The following is a 22,891-nucleotide window of genomic DNA, read 5'->3' as shown; positions in this document are numbered from 1 at the left end:
AACCTTCACCTAGATTGGGAAAAGCAGACTAGCAACTGTCAGAAAGGTAGTGACTTTCTTGAGTGTCTCTGGGATAGTTTTCTACAGCAGTATGTCCTAGAGGCAACAAGGGGGCAAGCCATACTAGATTTAGTAATGAATAATGAACCAGATTTAGTTAACAGCTTAACTGTGCGTGAACATCTATCTAATAGCGATCATAACATGATCGAGTTCAATGTAGTGTTTAAAAGGGAAAAAAGTGAATCAGCTGCTAAGATTCTAGACTTGGGGAAAGGCCGACTTCAATGGGATGAGACAGACTGTCCACAGTAAACTGGGCAAATCTGTTAATGGGTAAAACGACTGATGATCAGTGGGAAATGTTTAAAGAAACATTTAACGTGATACAGAATCAGTTTATACCTCTGAGGGGCAAGAACTCTACTTGCCAAAAAAAACAGCCATGGACAACTAGAGGTAAGGGACAGTATAAGACATAAAGAAAGGGCATACAAAAAGGCAAAAAATGGCACAGATCCTGGCAAATGGGAAAGATACAAAGGGTCACAAAACAGATAGTAAGAGCGAGAAAGAGAGTATGAAAAGAAACTTGCAAGAGATATCAAAACCAATACGAAGAACTTTTATAGTTATATTAGGAAAAAGAGGGTGGTCAGGAGCAGTGTTGGCCCCTTAAAAACTGAAAGTGGGGATATTGTCATTGACAATGGGGAAATGGCGGACATGTAGAATAATTACTTTGCGTCAATATTTACAGTAGAAAAAGAGGATAGCATGCCGGAAATCCCAAGAAAACTAATACTGAATAGGGGACAGGGACTCAATAAAATTAACATAAGTAAAACAACAGTAATGAAGAAAATAATAGCACTAAAGAGTGACAAATCCCCAGAACCAGATGGTTTCCATGCCAGGGTTTTAAAGGAAGTAGGTGAGCACATTGCAGATGCCCTAACTATAATCTTTCAAAGTTCTCTAGATTCAGGAACTGTCCCTCTAGATTGGAAAATTGCACAGGTCACTCCGCTTTTTAAGAAAGGAGAGGGAAACCAGGAAATTATAGTTAGCCTAACATCTGTTGTGGGGAAAATGCTGGAGTCTATAATTAAGGATAGGGTGACTGAACACCTCGAGAATTTTCAGTTAATCAGAGAGAGCCAGCATGGGTTTGTGAAAGGTAGGTCGTGCCTGACAAACCTGATTGAATTTTTTGAAGAGGTGACTAAAGTGGTGGACAGGGGAATGTCAATGGATGTTATTTATATGGACTTCCAGAAGGCATTTGATAAGGTCCCACATAAGAGACTTAGCTAAGATAGAAGCCCATGGAATCGAGGGAAAAGTACGGTCTTGGTTAGGAAGTTGGCTGAGCGAAAGGCGACAGAGAATAGGGATAATGGGTAGGTACTCACATTGGCAGGATGTGACTAGTGGAGTCCCGCAGGGATCTGTCTTGGGGCCTCAATTATTCACAATATTCATTAACGACTTAGATGAATTGTAAACAATTTTACAACACCAAGTTATAGTCCAGCAATTTTATTTTAAATTCACAAGCTTTCGGAGGCTTCCTCCTTCGTCAGGTGAACGATTTTCACATCGTTCACCTGACGAAGGAGGAAGCCTCCGAAAGCTTGTGAATTTAAAATAAAATTGCTGGACTATAACTTGGTGTTGTAAAATTGTTTACAAGTGGCATTGTAAGCAGTGTAGATGAAAACATAAAATTACAAAAGGATATTGATAGATTAGGTGAATGGGCAAAACTGTGGTAAATGGAATTCAGTGTTGGCAAATGTGAGGTCATCCACTTTGGATCAAAAAAGGATAGAACAGGGTACTTTCTAAATGGTAAAAAGTTAAAAACAGTGGATGTCCAAAGGGACTTGGGGGTTCAGGTACATAGATCATTGAAGTGTCATGAATAGGTGCAGAAAATAATCAATAAGGCTAATGGAATGCTGGCCTTTATATCTAGAGGACTAGAGTAGAAGGGGCCCCTAATACCTTTGATTGCCAAAAAGCTATCTATCTCAGATTTAAACTTAGCAATTGAGCTAGTATCAATTGCCGTTTGCGGAAGAGAGTTCCAAACTTCTACCACCCTTTGTGTGTAGAAATGTTTTCTAATCTCGCTCCTGAAAGGTCTGGCTCTAATTTTTAGACTCTGTCCCCTACTCCTAAAATCCCCAACCAGCGGAAATAGTTTCTCTCTATCCACCCTATCCGTTCCCCTTAATATCTTTTAAACTTCGATCAGATCACCCCTTAACCTTTGAAACTCGAGAATACAACCCCAATTTGTGTAATCTCTCCTCGTAACTTAACCCTTGAAGTCCGGGCATCATTCCAGTAAACCTACGCTGCACTCCCTCCAAGGCCAATATGTCCTTCCGAAGGTGCGGTGCCCAGAACTGCTCACAGTACTCCAGGTGCGGTCTAACCAGGGTTTGTATAGCTGCAGCATAACTTCTGCCCCCTTGTACTTTAGTCCTCTAGATATAAAGGCCAGCATTCCAATAGCCTTATTGATTATTTCCTGCACCTGTTCATGACACTTCAATGATCTATGTACACGGACCCCTAAGTCCCTTTGGATCTCCACTGTTATCAGCTTTTCACCATTTAGAAAGTACTCTGATCTATCCTTTTTAGGTCCAAAGTGGATGGCCTCACACTTATCTGCATTGAAGTCCATTTGCCATAGTTTTGTCCATTCACTTAATCTATAAATAACTCCCTGTAATTTTATGCTTCCATCTACACTGTTTACAATGCTGCCTATCTTTGTGTCATCGGCAAACTTGGATACGTGGCTCTCTCTCCCAACATAAGTATTAATAAATAGTGAATAGTTTAGGTCCCTGCGGGACACCACTAGTCACATCCTGCCAATTTGAGAACCTGCCCATTATCCCTACTCTCTATCTCCTGCCACTCACCCAATTTCCTAACCAGGTCGATAATTTGCCCTCAATTCTATGAGCTTCAACTTTAGCTAACAGTCTGTTAAGAGGGACTTTATCGAATGTCTTCTGGAAGTCCATATAAACAACATCCCCCTGTCCACTACTTTAGTCAACTCTTCAAAAAAATTCAGTCAGCTTTGTCAGGCATGACTTACCCTTTACAAATCCATGCTGGCTCTCTTTGATCAGCAGAAAATTTAAGGTGTTCAGTCACTCTATCCTTATTTATAGACTCTAGTAATTTCCCAACAACAGACTTCTACTCTCAAGTTACTACTGTAGATTTTTTTACCCTAATTTTCTTCCCTCTCTCTGACGGTGGTAATTGATGCTGGGGTTTGGTTCTACGGAAGCCAGTTCTCCAATACCTCCCTCAAGTGACCATTCTTCATGTATGAACCAAGATGCTGACTGTGGTGAGCAACACCACCAAGTTTGATCCTGTCCTCACCCAACATCCAAATAAACACACTTTCCAGCAGGGGGTCACTGTGTAGCAGTCCGGTTTTTTTTTTCTCTTTTTCTTTCCAAGCCCCTTGCTGTGAAAAATTGTAATACTCCTTCCTCTGACTTGATTAAGATCAGCTAACAGCACAGACCAGGGATCAAACCCAGCATCTTACTGGTCTGCATGCCTCAGTACTGCATTACATGGTGCACTTACCTGCTGAGCCATTAGGTAACAGTAGATTAATCTTGTAAATATTTGTACTTTATTAACTTGGATGTCTTAAGTGTTTGTGTGTGTCTTTCTTCCACAGTGTTTCCTTTGTGGGCATTTCTGGGGAAATTCATCTGACACTTGGAGAAACCACCTTATTGTAAATTAAATAATTGGAATAAATATATATTACCTGGACAGTCATCTTGTGTAATTTCTTCCCTCAGGGTTTTTAGCTGTAACTTTGTACTGTAGAAAGCAGGTCCATGTACAGTGCCAAAATTAGTGTTCTCTGGTAAATGCTTCAGTGTTTGTTCGCTCTTGTGGTGCCTTTGCTTTTAGTTTTGGGGGGGGGGGGCGGTGGGGGGCGGTGGGGGGGCGCACGTGGGTGTTGGAAAGTGTTTAGCTGTCTCCCAAGTGGTTTATTCTTATACGTCCCATGACTGTTAATTTGTAGTCAACTTAACCAGAACCATCACTTGGTAGACATGCACTGATTCCAGCGCAGGCTTTACTACTTTACTGTAAAAATCTTCCAAGTATCAACTTCAGAGTGTTTTATCTGCTAATAAAGCAAAAGAAAATAACTGCTCATATTATTAGGTAGCTGGGAGTTTTAACTTGTAAACTACTTGAGCTGTACTCGTGCTTTATGATATAGTATGAACCCCTTACTGAGATTACTGCCAGATAATTAGTGTTCCATTTTGGTTATGGGTATGGCCTTGAACAGCAGTAGAACCAGATTACACACCGTTATCTTGTATATCCATATTTCAAGAGAGGAAACTAAAATTCCTAAATTTAAATGTGAAAGTAAACTTAGAAACAATCCCTTCAAGAGACCCTTTCATACAGAATAAACCTTACTGACCTGAATGGTTTTTTACTGAAGTTCAGTGGAGTGCCCAATATTGCAACCATCTGAATACACTTAATGTTTAAAACAGGCAGTCGCTTCTATCTGCCAAAAAGCGATAACCATTATCTAGTTGCACTAACGTAAATTTCAAAGTTGCCATTTATTTCGGGCAGAAACAGCTTTGCTTACTAGTTCGCTCCTCGTTAATGTTCAATCATTCTAATCCCCTAAATTTGTTCTTTATGTTAAAATTGATGGGATTTTTCTCATTTCTGAAAACCCGCTGATCTGATCTCTCAACAGCAGAAACACAGAGGGAGGAGAGATTAAAATCAATCCTGTTACAAGTTTAAAACAGCGGGAGGGGGGGGGGGGGGTCACAACTGCCCCTGATCTTGAGTGAGAGCGGCTGATTAAGCAGCTGTAAGGGTTGAGCAGTCACAGTGGCCTCTGTGTGACTGGAAGAATCCTGGAATCAGAGGGGACCCGAACAACACTGCAAGACAACCCGCTCAATAAACTAAACTTGGCAGCCTCTCTACAGACAGTAACCAGCCCTTTCACAGATATATTGGGTGGCTCTGAAAAGAGCCTTTGGTTATTAGATTTATTATTGGCCACTTTACTTGCTTTTGGTGCTCCCAGCGCTGAGGATGATCCTAGTCATCTTGTTGTCACGGGTCGCGTTGCCCGCCAGCTTTATGAACTCAGCAGTCAAGTAGGTACTTGAGAATAGTAGCCAGATAGACGGGAGGTCCAGCCCCGACATGTTCAGCATAATGACCCTTATCTGACCATTGCGGGGAAATTGTGTTTGCACGAATGCGCCCTGTATAAGTGTATTTCTAGTTCCAACAATAGCCATCCTATGATTGTAGACATTACAGCATAGTCTTGTGCTCTCTAAGGGGTCAGAGACTCCCAATTAAATTCAATTGGGGCAACTAACAGGTGGAAGAGACTGCCCATCAGTCTGGGCTGGATTGGAATCGTGACATCAGCTGTAAATGTCCCAAATTATAACTGCAAATACAATTGTTAAAATATCTTGCAGGATAGAGTACTCTCCAATGCATCAAACTTTGTTGTTATTTCTGGTCATTTAAAGTACTTGAGTTTAGCAAAATACAAGTTATTGGAACAGCTTGAGAATGACCACTTGCCCCTCCATTACATTTTGAATTAAAGGCCAAACTTCCTCATTGCCACTCTGTGGCTTTGAATGAGATACTGAGATGTAAACTCGCACTGGGAGCAACCACCATGTTAACACAAACACAACTTGTATAAAGCCCACTGCTAAAACCACAAGGATTTGTACAACAGCGTTCAGTTCTCACACATTCACATACTGTCTCTACAGTTCCCCATATGGTTACTGACCTCAGTTGAGCAGGTGATTTTACAAGGAGTGCACAGAAAGCAAGGACTTCCAGTGCTGGAAACTGAATAGTTTATTTGGCTTCTTTGTGGTTCAGTTTCTGAATATGTAAAGCTGAAACACTAGATTATATCTTTTGCCTATAGCATAAAGACAATGCTATACTTTCAATTTGGCATTTTTTATATTACAGTTTGATGGGAACTTTAAAAGGAAAATATATTACAGAAAGATATACAATATATTACACCTAGATGCACAGGTTACCGTTGTCCATTTTGGCTAACAACCCTCTTGTCTGTCCCTCCATAGCCTACCTGCTAATGTACATAAATATATTTTTTAAAACCATTACAGTATCACAAGTATCAAATAGGTATGAGGCAGCTACACAAGTTTGAGAGATTAGGAGATTTACAACCTACTTGAGCTTTGCTCTAGCTATTTATTTCCAGTTAGTAGACTGTCCCATATGCCACGTAGTATCAATTAACTTCCAATGTGCAGTGCGGCACCACTTCCCATATGCACATGGAAAGGTGTTTTTAAGATGATAGGTTAATTTCTAAAATGTTAATATAGATAATTGGCTCCTATACAAGGTATCAGCTGTGAAACTGGTATTTAATAGGCACCCACTTAGCCTCCACTGGGCTGATTGGCACTGAATTATGTACAGTCCAGTGGAAAACAGTACAGAAACCTGCTGTTTGACTTGAGTATACCAACATGAACATTCCAGAGCTTTTATATTTAATACCTTGAAGCAGTGTTAAAAGGTTTCCAGTCCTTCAGTTTATTTTGCATGTTGACCAAACTCTACATTGGTTCTTCTGCTGTTGCTATTAATGGGCAGCAAGGAGCTATGCTCCATCACCCAGAGCAGCAGTAACTGTCACAGGTCAGCAAGTGGCTACTGCCTTTGTCAGAGTAGCAGAGACTGTCATACGTCTCTAAAGCTAGCATCAGTGGGCTTTATCACTCTGGCCATCAGTCACTGCGCTGGTCAATGTCTGAACAGGACTTTAATGATTAAATTATGATGAGAAAAAGTAAAATTATTAAAGTACAGCTCCAAGGTTAAGTGTGGTGAATGGTAAATGGTAACCATTTACCCCTGAATGTAAGTAATTTAAAATAAAAATACTTTATGAAGTAATTGGAAGACTCCCCTTTGGATCTGAGATGTGAAATGAGAAGATACATTTCAGGGTACAAAAGGATTTGGAAATATATTAAAATCTGTGTGTATGGATTGACCCTGTATGGGAACTCAACATTTTAGACTCTCACTGAACATAATATGCTTATTCCATATCCAGCAATATCAGATGCGGACTCCCTGTTGCCCCTTTACTCCTGCATCACTGCTCTGTGTGCCCATCTACTTTTGCTTCATGTGCTATACTGGGACAATTCTGCATTTGGTGCACTTCTTAAATCAGGGGAGGTGGACTCCAAACTCTCTTCTGCCAATCATTTACAGTACTGTAATCTCTCAGAATGCAGCCATTAACCTCTTATTCTTGAGGTAATTTAAAACTGCATTAAATCAATGAACAAATTCTTGCTCAAAAGGACAGCCAGCTTTTCATAGTCCCATCGCCTGCTATGCTCTATGCACCTTGCTGGACAACCACTAAAGTAATTTGCAACACACTGCTACTACTACTGAGAGCTGTCTTCTGTGGTATAACCTTCATTGTTCAACTGGCAGGTCCCACCACCAGATTGCAGCAGTTCTTCATCTTCACTATCTACTTCCTCATCCTCCTCATCCCCCTCTTCCCCCAGATCTTGTATGGGCAGGCATGTCTTGGAGCCTTTGCAGATCTTTAGATGTCTAGTCAAGTGATACTTTGTCAAGAATGCCTTTGAGCACTTCTCACAGATAAAATCCCTCCTTCCTTCATGTGAGTTGAGATGTTTCTTTAAGTGGGTTGTCCTCCAGAAGAGCTTGTCACAATTTGGACACTTGATTTGCCGCTCTCTGCACAAAAACATATAAAACAATTCTTTAAAAAAGTGTTATTTTAGTAGATACCATGTATGTCTATATATAATATATATTGAAGACAAAGATCCCTCATTTGTGATCTTCATTGATGGCCTAGGATGCTTATTAGCAATATAATTTCAGCTAACTTACTTCCTAAGATATTCCCATCATTTAAAGCTACAGCAACTTGCATAAGTGAACAGTAACATTGCCATCGCATTTGGGACTGCTTTGCCTATCCCCCCACCCGCAAGAAACCAGGAGACATAGATTTAACCCCTTTTGAGGTGATCCTAGTGTAGACATAAGCTTTGGCTCAGAGATAGTTCTCCTGCCTCGGAGTCACGAGGTCATGTGACTTGAGCACATAATCTAGGCCGACACTTCAGTGCAGTACTGAAGGAGTGCTACATTGTCAAAGGTGCTGTCTTCTGGATGAGATATTAAACCAAGTCTGCATGCTCAGTTGACATGAAAGATCCCATGGCACTATTCAAAGAAGAGCGAGGGAGTTCTCCCTGTGTCCTCAACTAGCACCAAAATCATTATCTGGTCATCTATCTCATTACTGCTTGTGGGACATTTTGGAAATGGTGTGAGAGAGAGAAAAGGATCCTTATATAGTGTGTGTTGCTGAATATGTGGAGTCTTCTTATCAACATCTCATGTTAAATTATTGCCCAGCTACACACTTGTTACTGACTGGGCTGGAGGCATAGGAAGACCAGATGACCAGTGAATCAAACCCACAATGCCAATAGCATGGTTTAAATTAACTCTGTCTCGGATTCTTGCTGTTCATGCCACTTCTTAAAAGCCTTCGTGCTACGGGGTTGTTACTTGGTTCCGTGAGGTTGTGGTCGGAGATCCTGCTATCTTTCAAAATGTAATAATAAATAATTGATCCAGCTGCAGTTAGTTAATAATAGGTGCATGATTACATTCTATCGGGGAGAAGATATGTTAATTGGAAGATGGCTAGTCACCTTAAAACTCCATTATTACTATTGTCTCCCATTTTAAAACTTTCAATTTTGTATCATGCCCAAATAATAACTCAATAAAACCTCTAATTACAAATGTGGTGGTGCAGGAGAGTTAGAAACTCACGTTTCATAGTAACACTACATATGTGCAACAAGAATATATTTAGTAGTTTCTGTGCAAAGTGTTAAGCATTTGTTTTGCAATATAGTGGCTAAGAGAATCATGGGGCATGATTTTAACTTGGCGGCAGGAAATCAGTGGGTGGGTGAGTAGCGGGAAACCTGGAAAACTTCTCTGTACGTCGGCTCGAGCGATCGCAACAAAATTGAAGGCCCTCAATGTTACTTCCGGGTTTCGCGTCTCCAAGCTGCGCAGTGGGTGCACTGCGCACCCAAATGACGTGCTGGGAACTGGAGTATTTAAAGGGCCATTGCAACCATGGATTTTGAAGGAGAAAGGAGGAAAATCGAAAAATGCAGCATCACAGGTGTAAGGCAGCACCACGTTTTAGCGACTTCTCCCTTGAGTTGTTACTGGCTGGTGTGAGGAGCAGGAGGGAGAAATTATACCCGGCTGACTGGAGGAAGTGCCCTGCTTCTGCCACTAAGGTGGCAGAGGAGCTGAACAGCAGGAGCACAGTGGCCAGGTCGTGGGTACAATGCAGGAAATGCTTTAATGACTTAATCAGGTCATTAAAGGGGAGAGGGGTGGTGGTGGTTGTTCCAGGCGGCCTGAGTAGTTCATATTCTTCAGTTTGCGGATCTCCTTATGAGAACCTGTTAGATATGAGTGAATCCCTGGCATTACGAGCAGCCATGTGCGCTTCTGCTCTGGCAACGGGTTCTCCGTCCTCGTCTTCTTCAATGTTGCTGGCAGATGACGATGCTTCATGAGCGCATTCGAGCTCCTCCACCTGTAACCCTTTCTGCTGAGCGCTGTTGTGCAGGGCGCAACATACGACTATTATTCTGCACACGCTCGCCGGTGAGTGCTGAAGGGCTCCCCCAGATCGATCCGGGCACCTGAAGCGCATCTTGAGCATTTCTATGGCTTGTTCAATGACAGACCTGGTGGTGATGTGACTCGTTGTACTGCTGCTGTCCCTCGTTGTGCCTTGGTGGGGTTTCTCACAAGTGTCATGAGTCACGTCTGCAGGGGTATCCCTGGTCTCCAAGGAGCCAACCTGTAAATCTGTCTTGGGTGTGGAAGAGGTCCAGGATGTTGGACTCACGCAAAATGAAGGAATCTGGCACACCTGCAGAAACCTCCTCTGGTGGTCACAAACCAGTTGTGCATTGATGGAGTGATATCCCTTTCGGTTGACGAACAGTCCTGGCTCACGTGGAGTCCTCGGATTGCTATGATGTCACTGCTGGCAGCCTGGAAGGATCCGGAGGCGAAGAAATTGAGGGCAGTGGTGACTTTAATTGCGTCAGGCAATGCACGGCCACGAGGCCCAGCCGGAAGCAGCTCTGCATGAAGGAGCGCGCAGATGTCTGCGACTACCTGGCGACTCAATCTGAGCCTGCGTCGGCACTGCTCCTCAGAGAGGTCCAGGAAGCCCAGCCTCTGTACGCCCTCTCACGTGGGTAGTGCCTCCTGCGACCTCCGCCACTCCAGGTCTTCTCCAAGTCCTTGTGACGCATCTCTGTCTCGTGCACCTGCAACTCCCAGAACTGCACATCGTGCAGTGGAATCGCACACCCCCCCCCCCATCCTGATGGCGTCATTTTGAGGGTCCAAAATGTGTGTAAATTTATGTGAAGACAAGAATCCTCATCTCAACTAAGAAATCTCGGTCTAAACACAAGAAGTCCCAGCCAAAGGTTTGTTTGAGAGGGCTGAGTGCTCTGCTGCAAAAACTCACTGGTTTAAAGGTCCAAATGAGGGCCGGCTGCATCTGGCCTCCGTTTCTATAGCTTGTTTCAGAGGCCACGGGAGACACGTTCAGGAAAAGTTAAAATGGTTTGTGTGGCTCAATACACAAACATTTCATTGCCTTAAGTGATTTAACAACGTTAATTTGCCCTTTAAATATTGCCCTGCCGGCTTTAAATGCCGACATGACATCTAGGTGGCAGTAGCACGCGCGCATCTAAACACATCTGGATCAAACCTGGAAGTGGGCGCGATAGAGCCGAGATGTGGTCCCGCTCCGAATTCTTATTATTTTCACTGCCCACCCGCCCCCAACCTACCCATTTGGTTAAAATTACCCCCATGGTATATTTTTACAGGTCCCTTGCCACTTTAAAGAGAAGCACAAATGGTGCACAGCTGGCCAGTAGTATACAGTGCTCCATTCCTGAAGCCAACATGCTGAAGGGGGTGATTGCTTGAGACCTCTGAGTGTTAAGAGCACATCTGGAGGATACGTGTTGATTCAGTTTTAACTGCATCCGATTGGTACACTGCATTCTGAAATACCCTCATCAAATACTCAATGCTAACAGGAAAGGGGAGCCAAACTTCAAACAGCTAGTGGATGACTTACTGTGTGTGGGTCAGCATGTGCTGCCGGAGGTCCTGCCGCCGCATGAACATTTTCTCACAATAATCACATTTCAGGTTCTTCTCCCCTGTGTGGATAATCATGTGTGAGGCCAGGTGAGCCTTTTGAGTGAAAGACTTGTCACACATTTCACAGCGGTAGTTTTTCTGACCTGGAAAAGAGAATGTAAATATATGTATGGTTATTTGGGGTATATATCACTTCATTGCATTGTACTCATTTGCGTTGCTATCCTATTATTTTTCTTATGTTATAGTTCAAAGGAAAAATAAACTCACATTTATATGCTGAAACTCTTGGTCACCTCCAAACTTGATTATTCCAATGATTTCCTGGCTGCCTTCCCATCCTTCTCCCTCTGCACACTTCAACTCATTCAAAACTCTGCTGCCAGTATCTTATACTGCACCAAGTCCCACTCACGCTGTTCTCACTGAACTATATTGGCTCCTGGTCCCCCAATGCCTCGAATTTAAGGTGATCATCCTTGTGTTTAAACCTGCTCATGGCCTCGTCCCTCCCTATCTCTGTAACCCCCTCTCCCCGTGAACTGTCTCTTCCTTTGAAATCTTGCCTATTGCACATCCTCCCTCCTTTTGCCTTACCACTGGCACCTATGCCTAGCCCGTCCTTAAAACCCACCTATTAGACCAAACTTGGTTGCTCCTCCCAATATCATCGTCTTTGGCTCGGCATTTAATTTTTTTTTTATTCGTTCATGGGATGTGGGCGTCGCTGGTGAGGCCGGCATTTATTGCCCATCCCTAATCGCCCTCAAAGGTGGTGGTGAGCCGCCTTCTTGAACCACTGCAGTCCGTGTGGTGAAGGTTCTCCCACAGTGCTGTTAGGAAGGGAGTTCCAGGATTTTGACCCAGCGACGATGAAGGAACGGCGATATATTTCTAAGTCGGGATGGTGTGTGACTTGGAGGGGAACGTGCAGGTGGTGGTGTTCCCATGTGCCTGCTGCTCTTGTCCTTCTAGGTGGTAGAGGTCGTGGGTTTGGAGGTGCTGTCAAAGAAGCCTTGGCAAGTTGTTGCAGTGCATTCTGTGGATGGTACACACTGCAGCCACAGTGCGCCGGTGGTGAAGGGAGTGAATGTTTAGGGTGGTGGATGGGGTGCCAATCAAGCGGGCTGCTTTGTCCTGGATGGTGTCGAGCTTCTTGAGTGTTGTTGGAGCTGCACTCATCCAGGCAAGTGGAGTATTCCATCACACTCCTGAACTTGTGCCTTGGAGATGGTGGAAAGGCTTCCTAATGCCTCTGTGAAGTGCCTTGGGACGTTTGAATAGGCACTATATAAATGCAAGTTGTGGTTGTAGTGCCTTATCACATCTTTCAGAAGTATCTTAAAGTGCCTCACCAACAATTAATTACGTTGCAGTCCAGTGACTGTTGCTATGTGGGCCAATACTGCAAGCCATTTTGCAAGCAGTAAGATTCCACACATAGCAATGAGGTGAATGACCAGTAAATCATTTTTTTTAGATATTAGTTGAGGGAGAAATTTTGGCCAGGACACTAGAACCTCCTGCTCTTCCTTGAACAACGCCATGGGATCTTTAACACCCATTTGAACCATTAAAACAGGCGGATGGGCCCTTAGTTTAAGATCTCATCAGAAGGACAGCACCTTCAACAATGCAGCACTGGAGTGTCAACATAGATTATGTGCTCAAATCAACTACATACATCACTTATTCAGATTAATTTAATAAGTAATAGGCACAGATATTTAATAGGCTAATGAAGTTGCATGAAGGAGGGGTACATAGGGAGGGAAAGTTTGTGACATACGTAAGTATTACATTATGGAAGGGTATATGGTCTGGCCTGTAGTGGGGAATACAACTGCTTTTAAAACCAATTCTATTATTTGGGCTGCTGATTCCTGGTGAGTCCCTGTCCTGATTTTAGAGAGTGGGTTTCGCATTTGTCTATATATGAAAGCCAGACATTTCCAAGCCATAAAGTGTCAATGAATGGGACCCAAGATGGAAGTTTACCAGTCTCAAGAAGTACTGGATTTTTTTAATTGTTCAATAAAATATCAGAACAAATGCACTGCTCTCTACCTGTATTCTCACTGTTCTGAGTGCACAGGGAAATTTGCTGGAAAAATATGTTTAGTGTATTGGAAAGGTTAATTCAGGAGCTGGAAACACAGGTCCCTGATAGGTTGCGATGCTTAACAGTAAATTTATCAGGAAGCGGAGTGTAGTATGCCTACCTGTGTGGATTTTGAGGTGAGTTCGCAGGTTGCTGGGGTCACTGAATGCCTTGCTGCAGAACTCACACTTGTGTGGTTTCATCCCCATGTGTCCCATCATGTGAACGTTCAGTTTAGTGGAGGACGTGAATGCTCTTGGACAGATGGAGCACTTCCACTTCCTTTCCCGGCTCTGTCCATGGCTATTTAGATGCAACTTCAGCTCACCGTACGTCCCGTAAGCCTTCCCACAGTGACACATGTGTACATCTGGACGCTCAGGAACACCTTCAACAAAATAAATGCACATGTATACATTCCACTCCTCTGGGTGGGTAGATGCATCAAATGGTGTGGTACAGAGCTACACAAGAATAAATGCTTTTGTAATATTGATTAGGGAAGGAGAAAAGAGAAGGAACACTTTTTTTACTCTTTTGCCCTCTTTAATTAGGGGCTAGAACTGGTGAGAACCAGTGAAAGCGGAGGTAACATAACTCAGGTTTTGTTACCTCCCCCCCCCATATCCACATTGGAATTTCCATGGGGGAGTAAAGCAGTAGAACAAGGACCTCTACTTATACAGCAATATACATTATCAGTTTCAGGCTTGGCAAACCAAGCTTCACTAAACTAATATTCCCAGCTTGTGTATGAATTGAGTCAGAAGATAATTAAACCAAATAAGAGAGAGAGGAGGAAAGCAGCAAATTGAAGAAATTTTATTTAAAAATCAAAGAAAGAATTGGACAGTAAAACACTTCAATACCTTACAAGACATACCCATACTTTTTCGGTGATTTCAGTCTCTAGTCTAGTGGCTTTGATATCAGAGGCCTTGGGTTTCTGTACATAAATGTCTTTGACCAGTAACCCAGAAAATAAACACCTAATTCCCAGGTGTTACAAGGTGTTACATACAGGATACCCAGGTATGTAACAATGCTCCACGCAAGTCCATTACACTGCTCAAAATCCCAATAGGACATCTAATGAAGAGATTTCAGCCCTGCTAAAGAGCATGGGTAATAACTATCACCACAGAAACAGGCATTAAATGGCTGCAGAAATGCTTGAGTTTTGGCTGTTGCTTCCACTTGAACTATCCAGAGAAATAAACTAATAGAAATCTAACACAAGTGAATGGCAAGACTGACCATCCAGTTCCACTTACCAAGTTGCCTTGCATAGTCCCTGGTGTAGTAAAAGAGTAACTCATGGTCAGGAGGCACCTCCCTGGATGTGCAGAAATAAATCTTCCCATTGTGAGGATAGGCCACCAGGTTTTGCTCCTCTTGAGTCCTGTCAGTTCGCAACACAGGAAATGGAACAGTTGTAAACTTATTAAAAATGTTTCAATTTTAACCCCCACCCCCCTCTTCCCTCACCCCATTCAACGTGCCACATCTCTGTTTTCATGGCACTGGTAGGATGGGAAGCCATGAATCTACACCCCTTTGGAGCTAATGACGCTCTGTGATTCAACCACCAGCACATTAGCTGGAGGCCCAGAGATGTCTTGATGTTAGAAAAAACCTGGAGGGAAAAACAAGCTGAACCCAACCTCCTCAAACAGGCTTCCAATGAATTAATCCTTTGAAGCTGAGCCTTGTGTCTCAGGGTTGTGGAACCTGCACCTGCCTTCCCCCACACGAGCAACTATTGTTCTTGGTCAAGGCACCGTGGAGAAAATGAGCAGCATCTTTACATAAAGGAAGGGGAAAAATTAATTACAAACGCTATTAGTGTTTATGGGCATAGCAGATCTGGAAACATGGTTCTCTGCATTCCCCTCTCTATTTCATAAGGAATCCTATGGCTGAGAGCAAGTCACATAGTTAAAATTTTCAAAGTATTGTTATCAAAAGTTGTTACAAAGACAAGGCTTGCAACACAGGCTCAATTAATCAGACAATGGATTTCTAGGACTAGTGTAAATGACTAAATGATTATCCATTATTGGGGGAAATGTTAAGTGGCAATCTGATTCTCCAGAATATCCCATTACTCAGTGCAACTATGAAATTTTACAAGCAGAGATTGAAAAGATTTTTATAATTCAGCTGGCAATTACATGGAAAAGCGAGGGAAGGGAACATTAAATACTCGGTCTGCTGTGTCTGTTTGGTTAATTGTGTTAGAGGCACATTGCATTGTAGTAGTCCCCCTCTCAGAAGAAAGGGAAAGAAAAGAAAAAGAAACTTGCATTTATATAGCGCCATTTATGTCCTCAGAACATCCCAAAGTGCTTCACAATGAAGTGTAGGCGCTGTTGTAACATAGGCAAACACAATAGCTAATTTGCACAAAGCAAGGTCTCACAAACATCAATGAGGTAAATGACTAGATGGTCTGTTTTAGTGATGTTGGTTGAGGGATAAGTGTTGGCCAGTACACTTGGAGTACTCCCCTGCTCTTCTTCAAATAGTGCCATGGGATCCTTTACATCCATCCAAGAGGGCAGATAAGGTTTCATTTTAAATTCTCATCCAGAAGACAGCACTTTTGACAATACAGTACTCCCTCAGTACTGTACTAGATTATGTGCTCAAGACCTGGAGTGAGACTTGAACCCATGACCTTCTGACTCAGAAAACAGCCTTCTACTGCTGAGCCAAGGCTGACACAACAAATAAAAATTCACAAAGTCATTGATCCCAGAACAATTGTGACACCAGAAATAGAGCGGTCACCCACTAGGCCAGCTCCAACCAACTGGTATTTGTATAAAGTGACTGTACCACATGAAAGAAGAGGAAAGAAAGGGGGAATGGAAAATAAATAATTGTGACAAATTATTTTTAAAATTCTGGAAAAGGGGTATGCAAGTGTCATTAAATGATACTGGATTGTGCACAACAATGATAAGGTTCCACTGAGCAATAATTTCAGACTAAATTGATAAAAGACATAAGCATTGGGATTGGAATACTTGCTGCTTCCAGTGTCAGTATCAAGCACTCACAGTTCAGGTATACCTAAAACCTCCTCTACCCTGCCCTATCAAGTACTCTCAGGCCAAGTATAGCATTAGTTAAGTACAAGAGTTACTCTACAATGTACCATCATGCACACTCAGAGCGAGGTCAGGATGAAACGCCATCTATTGTCCCACGATCCTTAACCACAGCTTCTGAAGAGCCCCTCCTTCACACCAATATGATATTTCCATTACCTCACATAAATCATCCACCAGGAATTGAGTTGAAACTGCCCCAAATGAGCTTCATTTAAGTCCTTTACAGATCATGAGAGGGAACTTTCATCCCATTTAGTCTGATTTTCAATGTGACCCAGAGGTCACATTGAAAATCATTGTCAGTCTTATGAGCGACTGTGCCACTCAGTCTCCAATTCTATTCAAGAGTTTTCTTTTACCATACAGAGGGTCTGAAGTAAACTTAGGGTTTTTTGTCCTTAATGTGCCAGAAAATGTTGCAATGGCGGATTTAGCAGCGAATGACTATAATTGGACTTTTATGCTCACCATTTACATCGCACCATATGTGCACTGCAAATTGCTGGAACGTCGATCTGATAACGGCGCAGGGATGTCAAAATCGCATCTGGGACCTCATGAACATCGTGCCCAGTGGCTTATCTCCCTGATCAATGAAAGAAAAGGATAGAGAAAGAAACAGAACGAAAGATGGAGAAGGAAATAGGGTGAATTAGAGTCAAACAAAATAAAGAGACAGAAAGAGTAATAAAGAGAAAGTGGATTAAGAGGAAAAAAAAATAGAAAGGAAAAGTAAGAAAAAAATTAAAAAGAACAATTGTGTTTGGGAATTGCTGTATTGGTCCTTAAGAAGTTAATGAGTGAATGGCAGGGTAGTTATGCGAAATGTACAAACATTCTTGACCCATGAAGTATAGAACCAGAGGCCCCGTCCATCATGAACAGGAACCATGGAACACCCAGTGGGTACACCATTGCACTGCTTTCATATAGTGAAAGCATCCCTCAAACACCACAATCACTACCAATCTTCCACTCAGCCCCTGTTGTTTCATAGTTAGAGACTTTAAAGGAAGCTGTTGTTAGGATAGTGTAGGTCAAAATGTACTGAACTATTGCATAGGTCCTGGGCCTTTATACAGGGCAGGAGCAGAAAGGTCACATGAGGTGGTGGTTCCAATGATATCAGGTCCAAAAAAAATAATTCCCCAGAGTCAAATCAAACTTTGACAAGTTCCTACACTGTGTAAAGGATGCTTTCAATTGAAGAGTATCAAAGACCCTACAAGGTAGGTAAACATACTTTTATCTATTTTTAATCAATACTATGATCTGTGCTCCTCTTACATTTCCTCACTTATTCCTCTTAAACTGGGAATATATCTCGTAGACACTCTTATTCCTCCCTGCATTCTCAGTATTGAAATCAAAAACTCATTACAGTCTACTCTTGTTAATTGTAGTCACTTAATTTGAATTCCTGGATAATCTGAATTTTTATAGTACAGAATAAGTATCCTGTGCCGTGGTATTCAAGTTGTTTAATTCAAATAACTGGATGGTTTAAATTTGTTACGTGCAAAAAAATTACTGAATTATCAAGAGTAGACTGTATACTTTCTCTTACACCAACTCAATCTTTTCCAGGACCTAAACACTGCTGAATTTCTTACTTCCCTCTTCCTAGAATCTATAGGTTTTTAAAAACGTAAGCTTTGCATCACCTAATCACTGCTTCTTGTTTTACCCTATTCTCTCTTTCACTCTTTTCAGCTTTGGTGGTGCCCTGACCTGCAACATTGACCATGGCACTTTTCCAAAGCATTCAGTGACAGGATATTAATGAATAAACATCTCATCACCCAGGTATCAAGTTCGAAGATGTTATATGATCTCAGGCCACCCAGGGAGTGAGTCACCATTTTTTAAATCAAAAGTTTTTTATTCCAAGGTTGCACTAACATACAGAGAAGGGAACATTTTCCCACATTTTTTTATCTAATGTCTGCAACAAGCACTTTCAAGGGATGAGCAAGAAGTCAAACTCATGAGTTCTGCACGTTCCTGCCAACAGTCAGTATATTATCCTTTGTGCGATCCGCATTGTCCATACGTCTACTGAAATTCACTCACCTAGCTCTGCGCACAAACATCATCCAGTTACAGATGTTCTCATCTGCTGTCACTATTAGGAACTCCAGAACATAATTGCGAAATATCTGGATTAAAAAACAAACAAAATTACACTACATGGCAGAACGTTCAGGGGCTATTTCTCAGCTGTACAGTCTTTCACTAAGATAAAATTGAATCAGAATTTTAAAAAAGTGGGGGAGGGAGGGTCGCAAAAACTGCAAACCATGATTCCAGATTCATATCAATTGAATATGGATTTATAAAATAAACAACAGTATTGCAGTGCTCAATTCATCACTAAAGGGCACTGCAGCATCTATACTGAAAAAGATAAGTGCAGATGAGGGATGCCATTCTGCCCATCTAGCTTATCCTTACCTAGAAGTCTGATATCCTTAAGAAGCCTATGATACCCCCCCATCATGGTATCTAAGTGAACGATTCCGGAGTTTTTGTACCCAGAAGTTATGCTACAGCTATACAAAGCCCTGGTTAGACCACACCTGGAGGACTGTGTTCAGTTCTGGGCATCACACCTTAGGTAGAATATATTGGCCTTGGAGGGAGTGCAGCGTAGATTTACTAGAATGATACCTGGACACCAAGGGTTAAATTACAAGGAGAGATTACATAAACTGGGGTTGTATTTCCTGGAATTTGGAAGATTAAGGGGTGATTTGATCGAAGTTTTCAAGATATTAAGGGGAACTAATAGAGTAGATAGAGAGAAACTATTTCTGCTGGTTGGAGAAGTCTAGGACTAGAGGACATAGACTAAAAATTAGAGCCAGGACTTTCAGGAGTGAAGTTAGGAAACACTTCTACACGTAAAGGGTGGCAGAAGTTTGGAACTCTCTTCCCCAAATGGCAGTTGATGCTAGCTCAGTTGTTAAATTTTAAATCTGAAATGGATAGATTTTTGTTAACCAAAGGTATTGAGAGATATGGGGCTATGGCGGGAATATGGAGTTAGGTCACAGATCTCATTGATTGGCGGAATAGGCTCGAGGGGCTAAATGGCCTATTCCTGTTCCTATGTCCCTATTAGAGACATTAATCACTCTTTACGTCAAGCAGTTCCTGACATCAGTCTTGATCTTGTTTTTTGCCTGTTTGTACCCAAGTCTCCCTGTCCTGCACTTGTGCTTTAACTTGAAGTAGTGCTCAGGATTAACCTTTTCTATTCCACTTAGTATCTTATACACCTCTATATGGTCCACTCTCACTCATCTCCTTTCAAGGATGAAAAGTCTAAGTTTTTCTAATCTTCCCACATATCTCTGTCCTCTGATACTAGGGATTAGCTTTGTGACCCTTCTCTGTTTCCCTCGTTCCTCGATTCATGAATGAATGCAATACTGAAGGTGACGGCCTGACAAGAGCACAACAGAGCTTCAAGATGACTGTCTCAGACTTGCTTCCTGCTGATCTGGCAATAGGCCTCAGCATTCAATTTGCTTTGTTAATCGCTGCTCTGCAATGACTCAACATAGTCAGCATTGGGTCAAACAGCACGCCCTGATCTCTGGACCCTCTTTCCTAACTAATTCATCCAATGCGCAAGTTAAGACATGCATATGCCTTGTGTATATGAGTTTGAGATTACATGCCCAACGACAATGTCTATTACTAGTTTTTTTAATTACTAATCCGAAGTGCACATCTGGATTCCCAATTAGCCACAGGTGACCAGTGACTAAAATATTGGACAACACTGTATTAGAGAAGTGAACCTGCACCCTTCCACTCATCCCTACACACTCTACTGCCTTTTACTGTTAACCTTTTAAGATACTATCAAGAAGATCGAGCATAAGGTTTCATTTTATGATATATTTCAGTCACACTGACCTTCCAGATATTGGTGCTGCTTTTGTTTGACCAATCAGCGATTTCCATTGAGTTAATCTGTTGTCCGATCAGAGGTCCAAAACAGGTGCGTACAGGAATTGCTTCTTGACTCCACACTCCTGCCAGGGATCAGACCTGATTAGTGCGGCTGAGGCAATCATAATGAATAGACCCGTGCGGCTGGGGCAATCGCAACGAACAGACCCAGTCAGCGTGCTGGGGCAATCACAACGAACAGACCCAGTCAGCGTGCTGGGGCAATCACAACGAACAGACCCAGTCAGCGTGCTGGGGCAATCACAACGAACAGACCCAGTCAGCGTGCTGGGGCAATCACGGTGAACAGATCCAGTACGGCTGCAACAATCACAATGAACAGACCCAGTACCAGTTCTGACGAAGGGTCATCAACCTGAAACGTTAACTCTGTTTCTTTCTCCACAGATGTTGCCTGACTTGCTGAGTATTTCCAGCATTTTCTGTTTTTATCCCAGTCAATGTGCTGGGGCAATCACAGTGAACAGACTCATCAGTGCAGTTTGAGCACTCACAATGAACAGACTCAGTCAGTATGGCTGGGACAATCACAGTGAACAGACCCAGTCAGTATGGCTGGGACAATCACAATGAACAGACTTTGTTAGGAGGCAACAGACTTTGTTAGGAGGCAATCTCAGTAATCAAACTCTATTAATGTTGCCAATAGATTTCTCTGTCGGTGCTGGAGAGAAGTGCAGGTTGGCTGGGTGAGAGGGATGCAGAGCTACGAGGAGGCACCAACTAGGTTAGTGGATGCTGGCGAAGGCAGGCATTAGGTGAATATGGGAAGAAGGGAGCAGCTGGGTTTGGGTGATTGGAAGGGAGAAAATGCGAACCAGCTGGGTTTGAGAAAGGAGCAGTGGTTATTTTGGAGTATGCTAGAGAGAGTTAGAGTTGGATTTGGGGCATGTTGGGGGTGGTTAAAGAGGATACATTTTAAAATTATACTTTTTGGAGGATCAGAAAACAATCTCCATTAAAATTGAAGAAAAAAATACATCATACCACTATTAAAGTAAGCAACAGCTTGAAGAAGCATATTGCAAACATTGAAACCACAGCAGATAGCACGTCAACTACAGTTTAATTTGTTCCACAGCAGCCAACACAATGAGTTTTCAGCATAGGCTGTTCCAGGAATTCCGGTAGGTTATCAAAAGAATCCTTAAAATGACAACCTCCCCACTTTTTGATGAATAGACAGAACATATACTGAAATGAAACCTCCTGCATACCAACATCTTCTCCAGTGATGGACTGCCTGAGGGTCAGCTGTCTTGGAATCGACAGTCTGGCTCGGCTGTTGACTGGTGTATCTGGAATGAAAGTCACCGCTCCATGTTCAGGACAGTCAGCAGGGTAAGCCCGGTCACACAGAGTACACCCTGAAGGACATGAAAAAAAAAGACTTGAATATCAACAATGGCACATTTTCATCAGTGGCTTTTACATTGGTCTTTGGTTGCCAGCTCCCAAGGCTGCAGGGCTCCTACAGCCTGCGGCCATCAAGATAAATCTACCAGAGATTTATTTTTAAACAGGGTCTTCGTCCTAGAGACAGTTAACAGGCTGCTCCCTAGTGGGGATGTTGTGACATATCACAATGTTAAAATGTCACACCCAGTCTGCATTTGAGCAAAATGGTGGATTCCACAGTACGGCCAGTTTACAGAAGGCTGGCAAAGACAAATGCAGGAGAATGGTATGGTTATCTCACTCTCCCCCTGTTGCAGCCTAACTATTACTAGAAAACATTCACTGTCGTTGACAAAACACACCCAAATTTAAAGCAAGATTGCGATGCAAGGAACGGGGCTGAGTACCGCGACTATGATTTGCTAGGCTGCGATACTTATGGAGAACATCACCGTGTTGGCTACTGGACTAACTATATAAACTGACAAAAAAAGGCTTTTTTTTCAGATTTCTTGAAGTTGAAATAACACAAACCCTCAAAAGATCAACCCTACCAATGTAAATACTAGAACAAAAGGCACCAGACAGAAATATAATGTGTGATTTCAACAATCATCTATATGGCAATGAGACTGCCTGGTGCCGGGTTCAAAATTACCCTATTCCTTTGTGACCCGTGTTTGAATCCAGCCCAGACTAATAGGATGAAAATATCCGCTCCACAAGGGTCCCAGATGGAGAGTTTGGGCAGTTTCAATCTGACAATAAATATCTCATATTTCAGCACAAATTAGGATAATCAATGAGAGGCCAAAAAGAAAACTTATGTGTAAAATGTAATTGTTATATTGGGGAGTACTCTTTTGAATTAGGAATTAAAAGGTATTTTGTTTAGACAATGCAGAGG

The 22,891-nt window shown here is 42.3% G+C and overlaps 2 protein-coding genes across 4 annotated transcripts in view; one reads left to right on the top strand and one right to left on the bottom strand.

Annotated features, from left to right (window-relative positions):
* ndufb2 (NADH:ubiquinone oxidoreductase subunit B2) overlaps positions 1 to 22,891 on the top strand; it is a 41,989-nt gene that overhangs the window by 7,530 nt on the left and 11,568 nt on the right. Inside the window, exon 4 of one of the 2 annotated variants that reach the window (XM_067999673.1) lies at positions 3,734 to 3,831. The exons of the other annotated variant lie outside the window; for it this stretch is intronic. The gene's annotated coding sequence lies outside the window, so the exon portion shown is untranslated. Of the gene's footprint in view, positions 1 to 3,733; positions 3,832 to 22,891 lie in introns of those variants that run through there. 2 annotated transcript variants of the gene reach the window in all.
* The window catches only part of prdm4 (PR domain containing 4), a 30,826-nt gene continuing 13,866 nt past the window's right edge, over positions 5,932 to 22,891 (bottom strand). For both annotated transcript variants that reach the window (XM_067999667.1, XM_067999669.1), the window contains exons 6-12: positions 21,804 to 21,953; positions 20,530 to 20,648; positions 18,676 to 18,761; positions 14,758 to 14,885; positions 13,605 to 13,871; positions 11,357 to 11,525; positions 5,932 to 7,866 (exon numbers count right to left, since the gene is read on the bottom strand). In XM_067999667.1, the coding sequence (XP_067855768.1) occupies positions 7,545 to 7,866; positions 11,357 to 11,525; positions 13,605 to 13,871; positions 14,758 to 14,885; positions 18,676 to 18,761; positions 20,530 to 20,648; positions 21,804 to 21,953 (1,241 nt within the window). In that variant the 3' untranslated portion in view covers positions 5,932 to 7,544. The remainder of the gene's footprint in view (positions 7,867 to 11,356; positions 11,526 to 13,604; positions 13,872 to 14,757; positions 14,886 to 18,675; positions 18,762 to 20,529; positions 20,649 to 21,803; positions 21,954 to 22,891) is intronic.

Source organism: Heptranchias perlo, chromosome 18 (genome assembly GCF_035084215.1).
Source record: "Heptranchias perlo isolate sHepPer1 chromosome 18, sHepPer1.hap1, whole genome shotgun sequence".
In the NCBI taxonomy this organism is placed as follows: domain Eukaryota; kingdom Metazoa; phylum Chordata; class Chondrichthyes; order Hexanchiformes; family Hexanchidae; genus Heptranchias; species Heptranchias perlo.
Note: the sequence above shows the minus strand (reverse complement) of the source record. Positions and strands in the feature narration are given on the sequence as shown.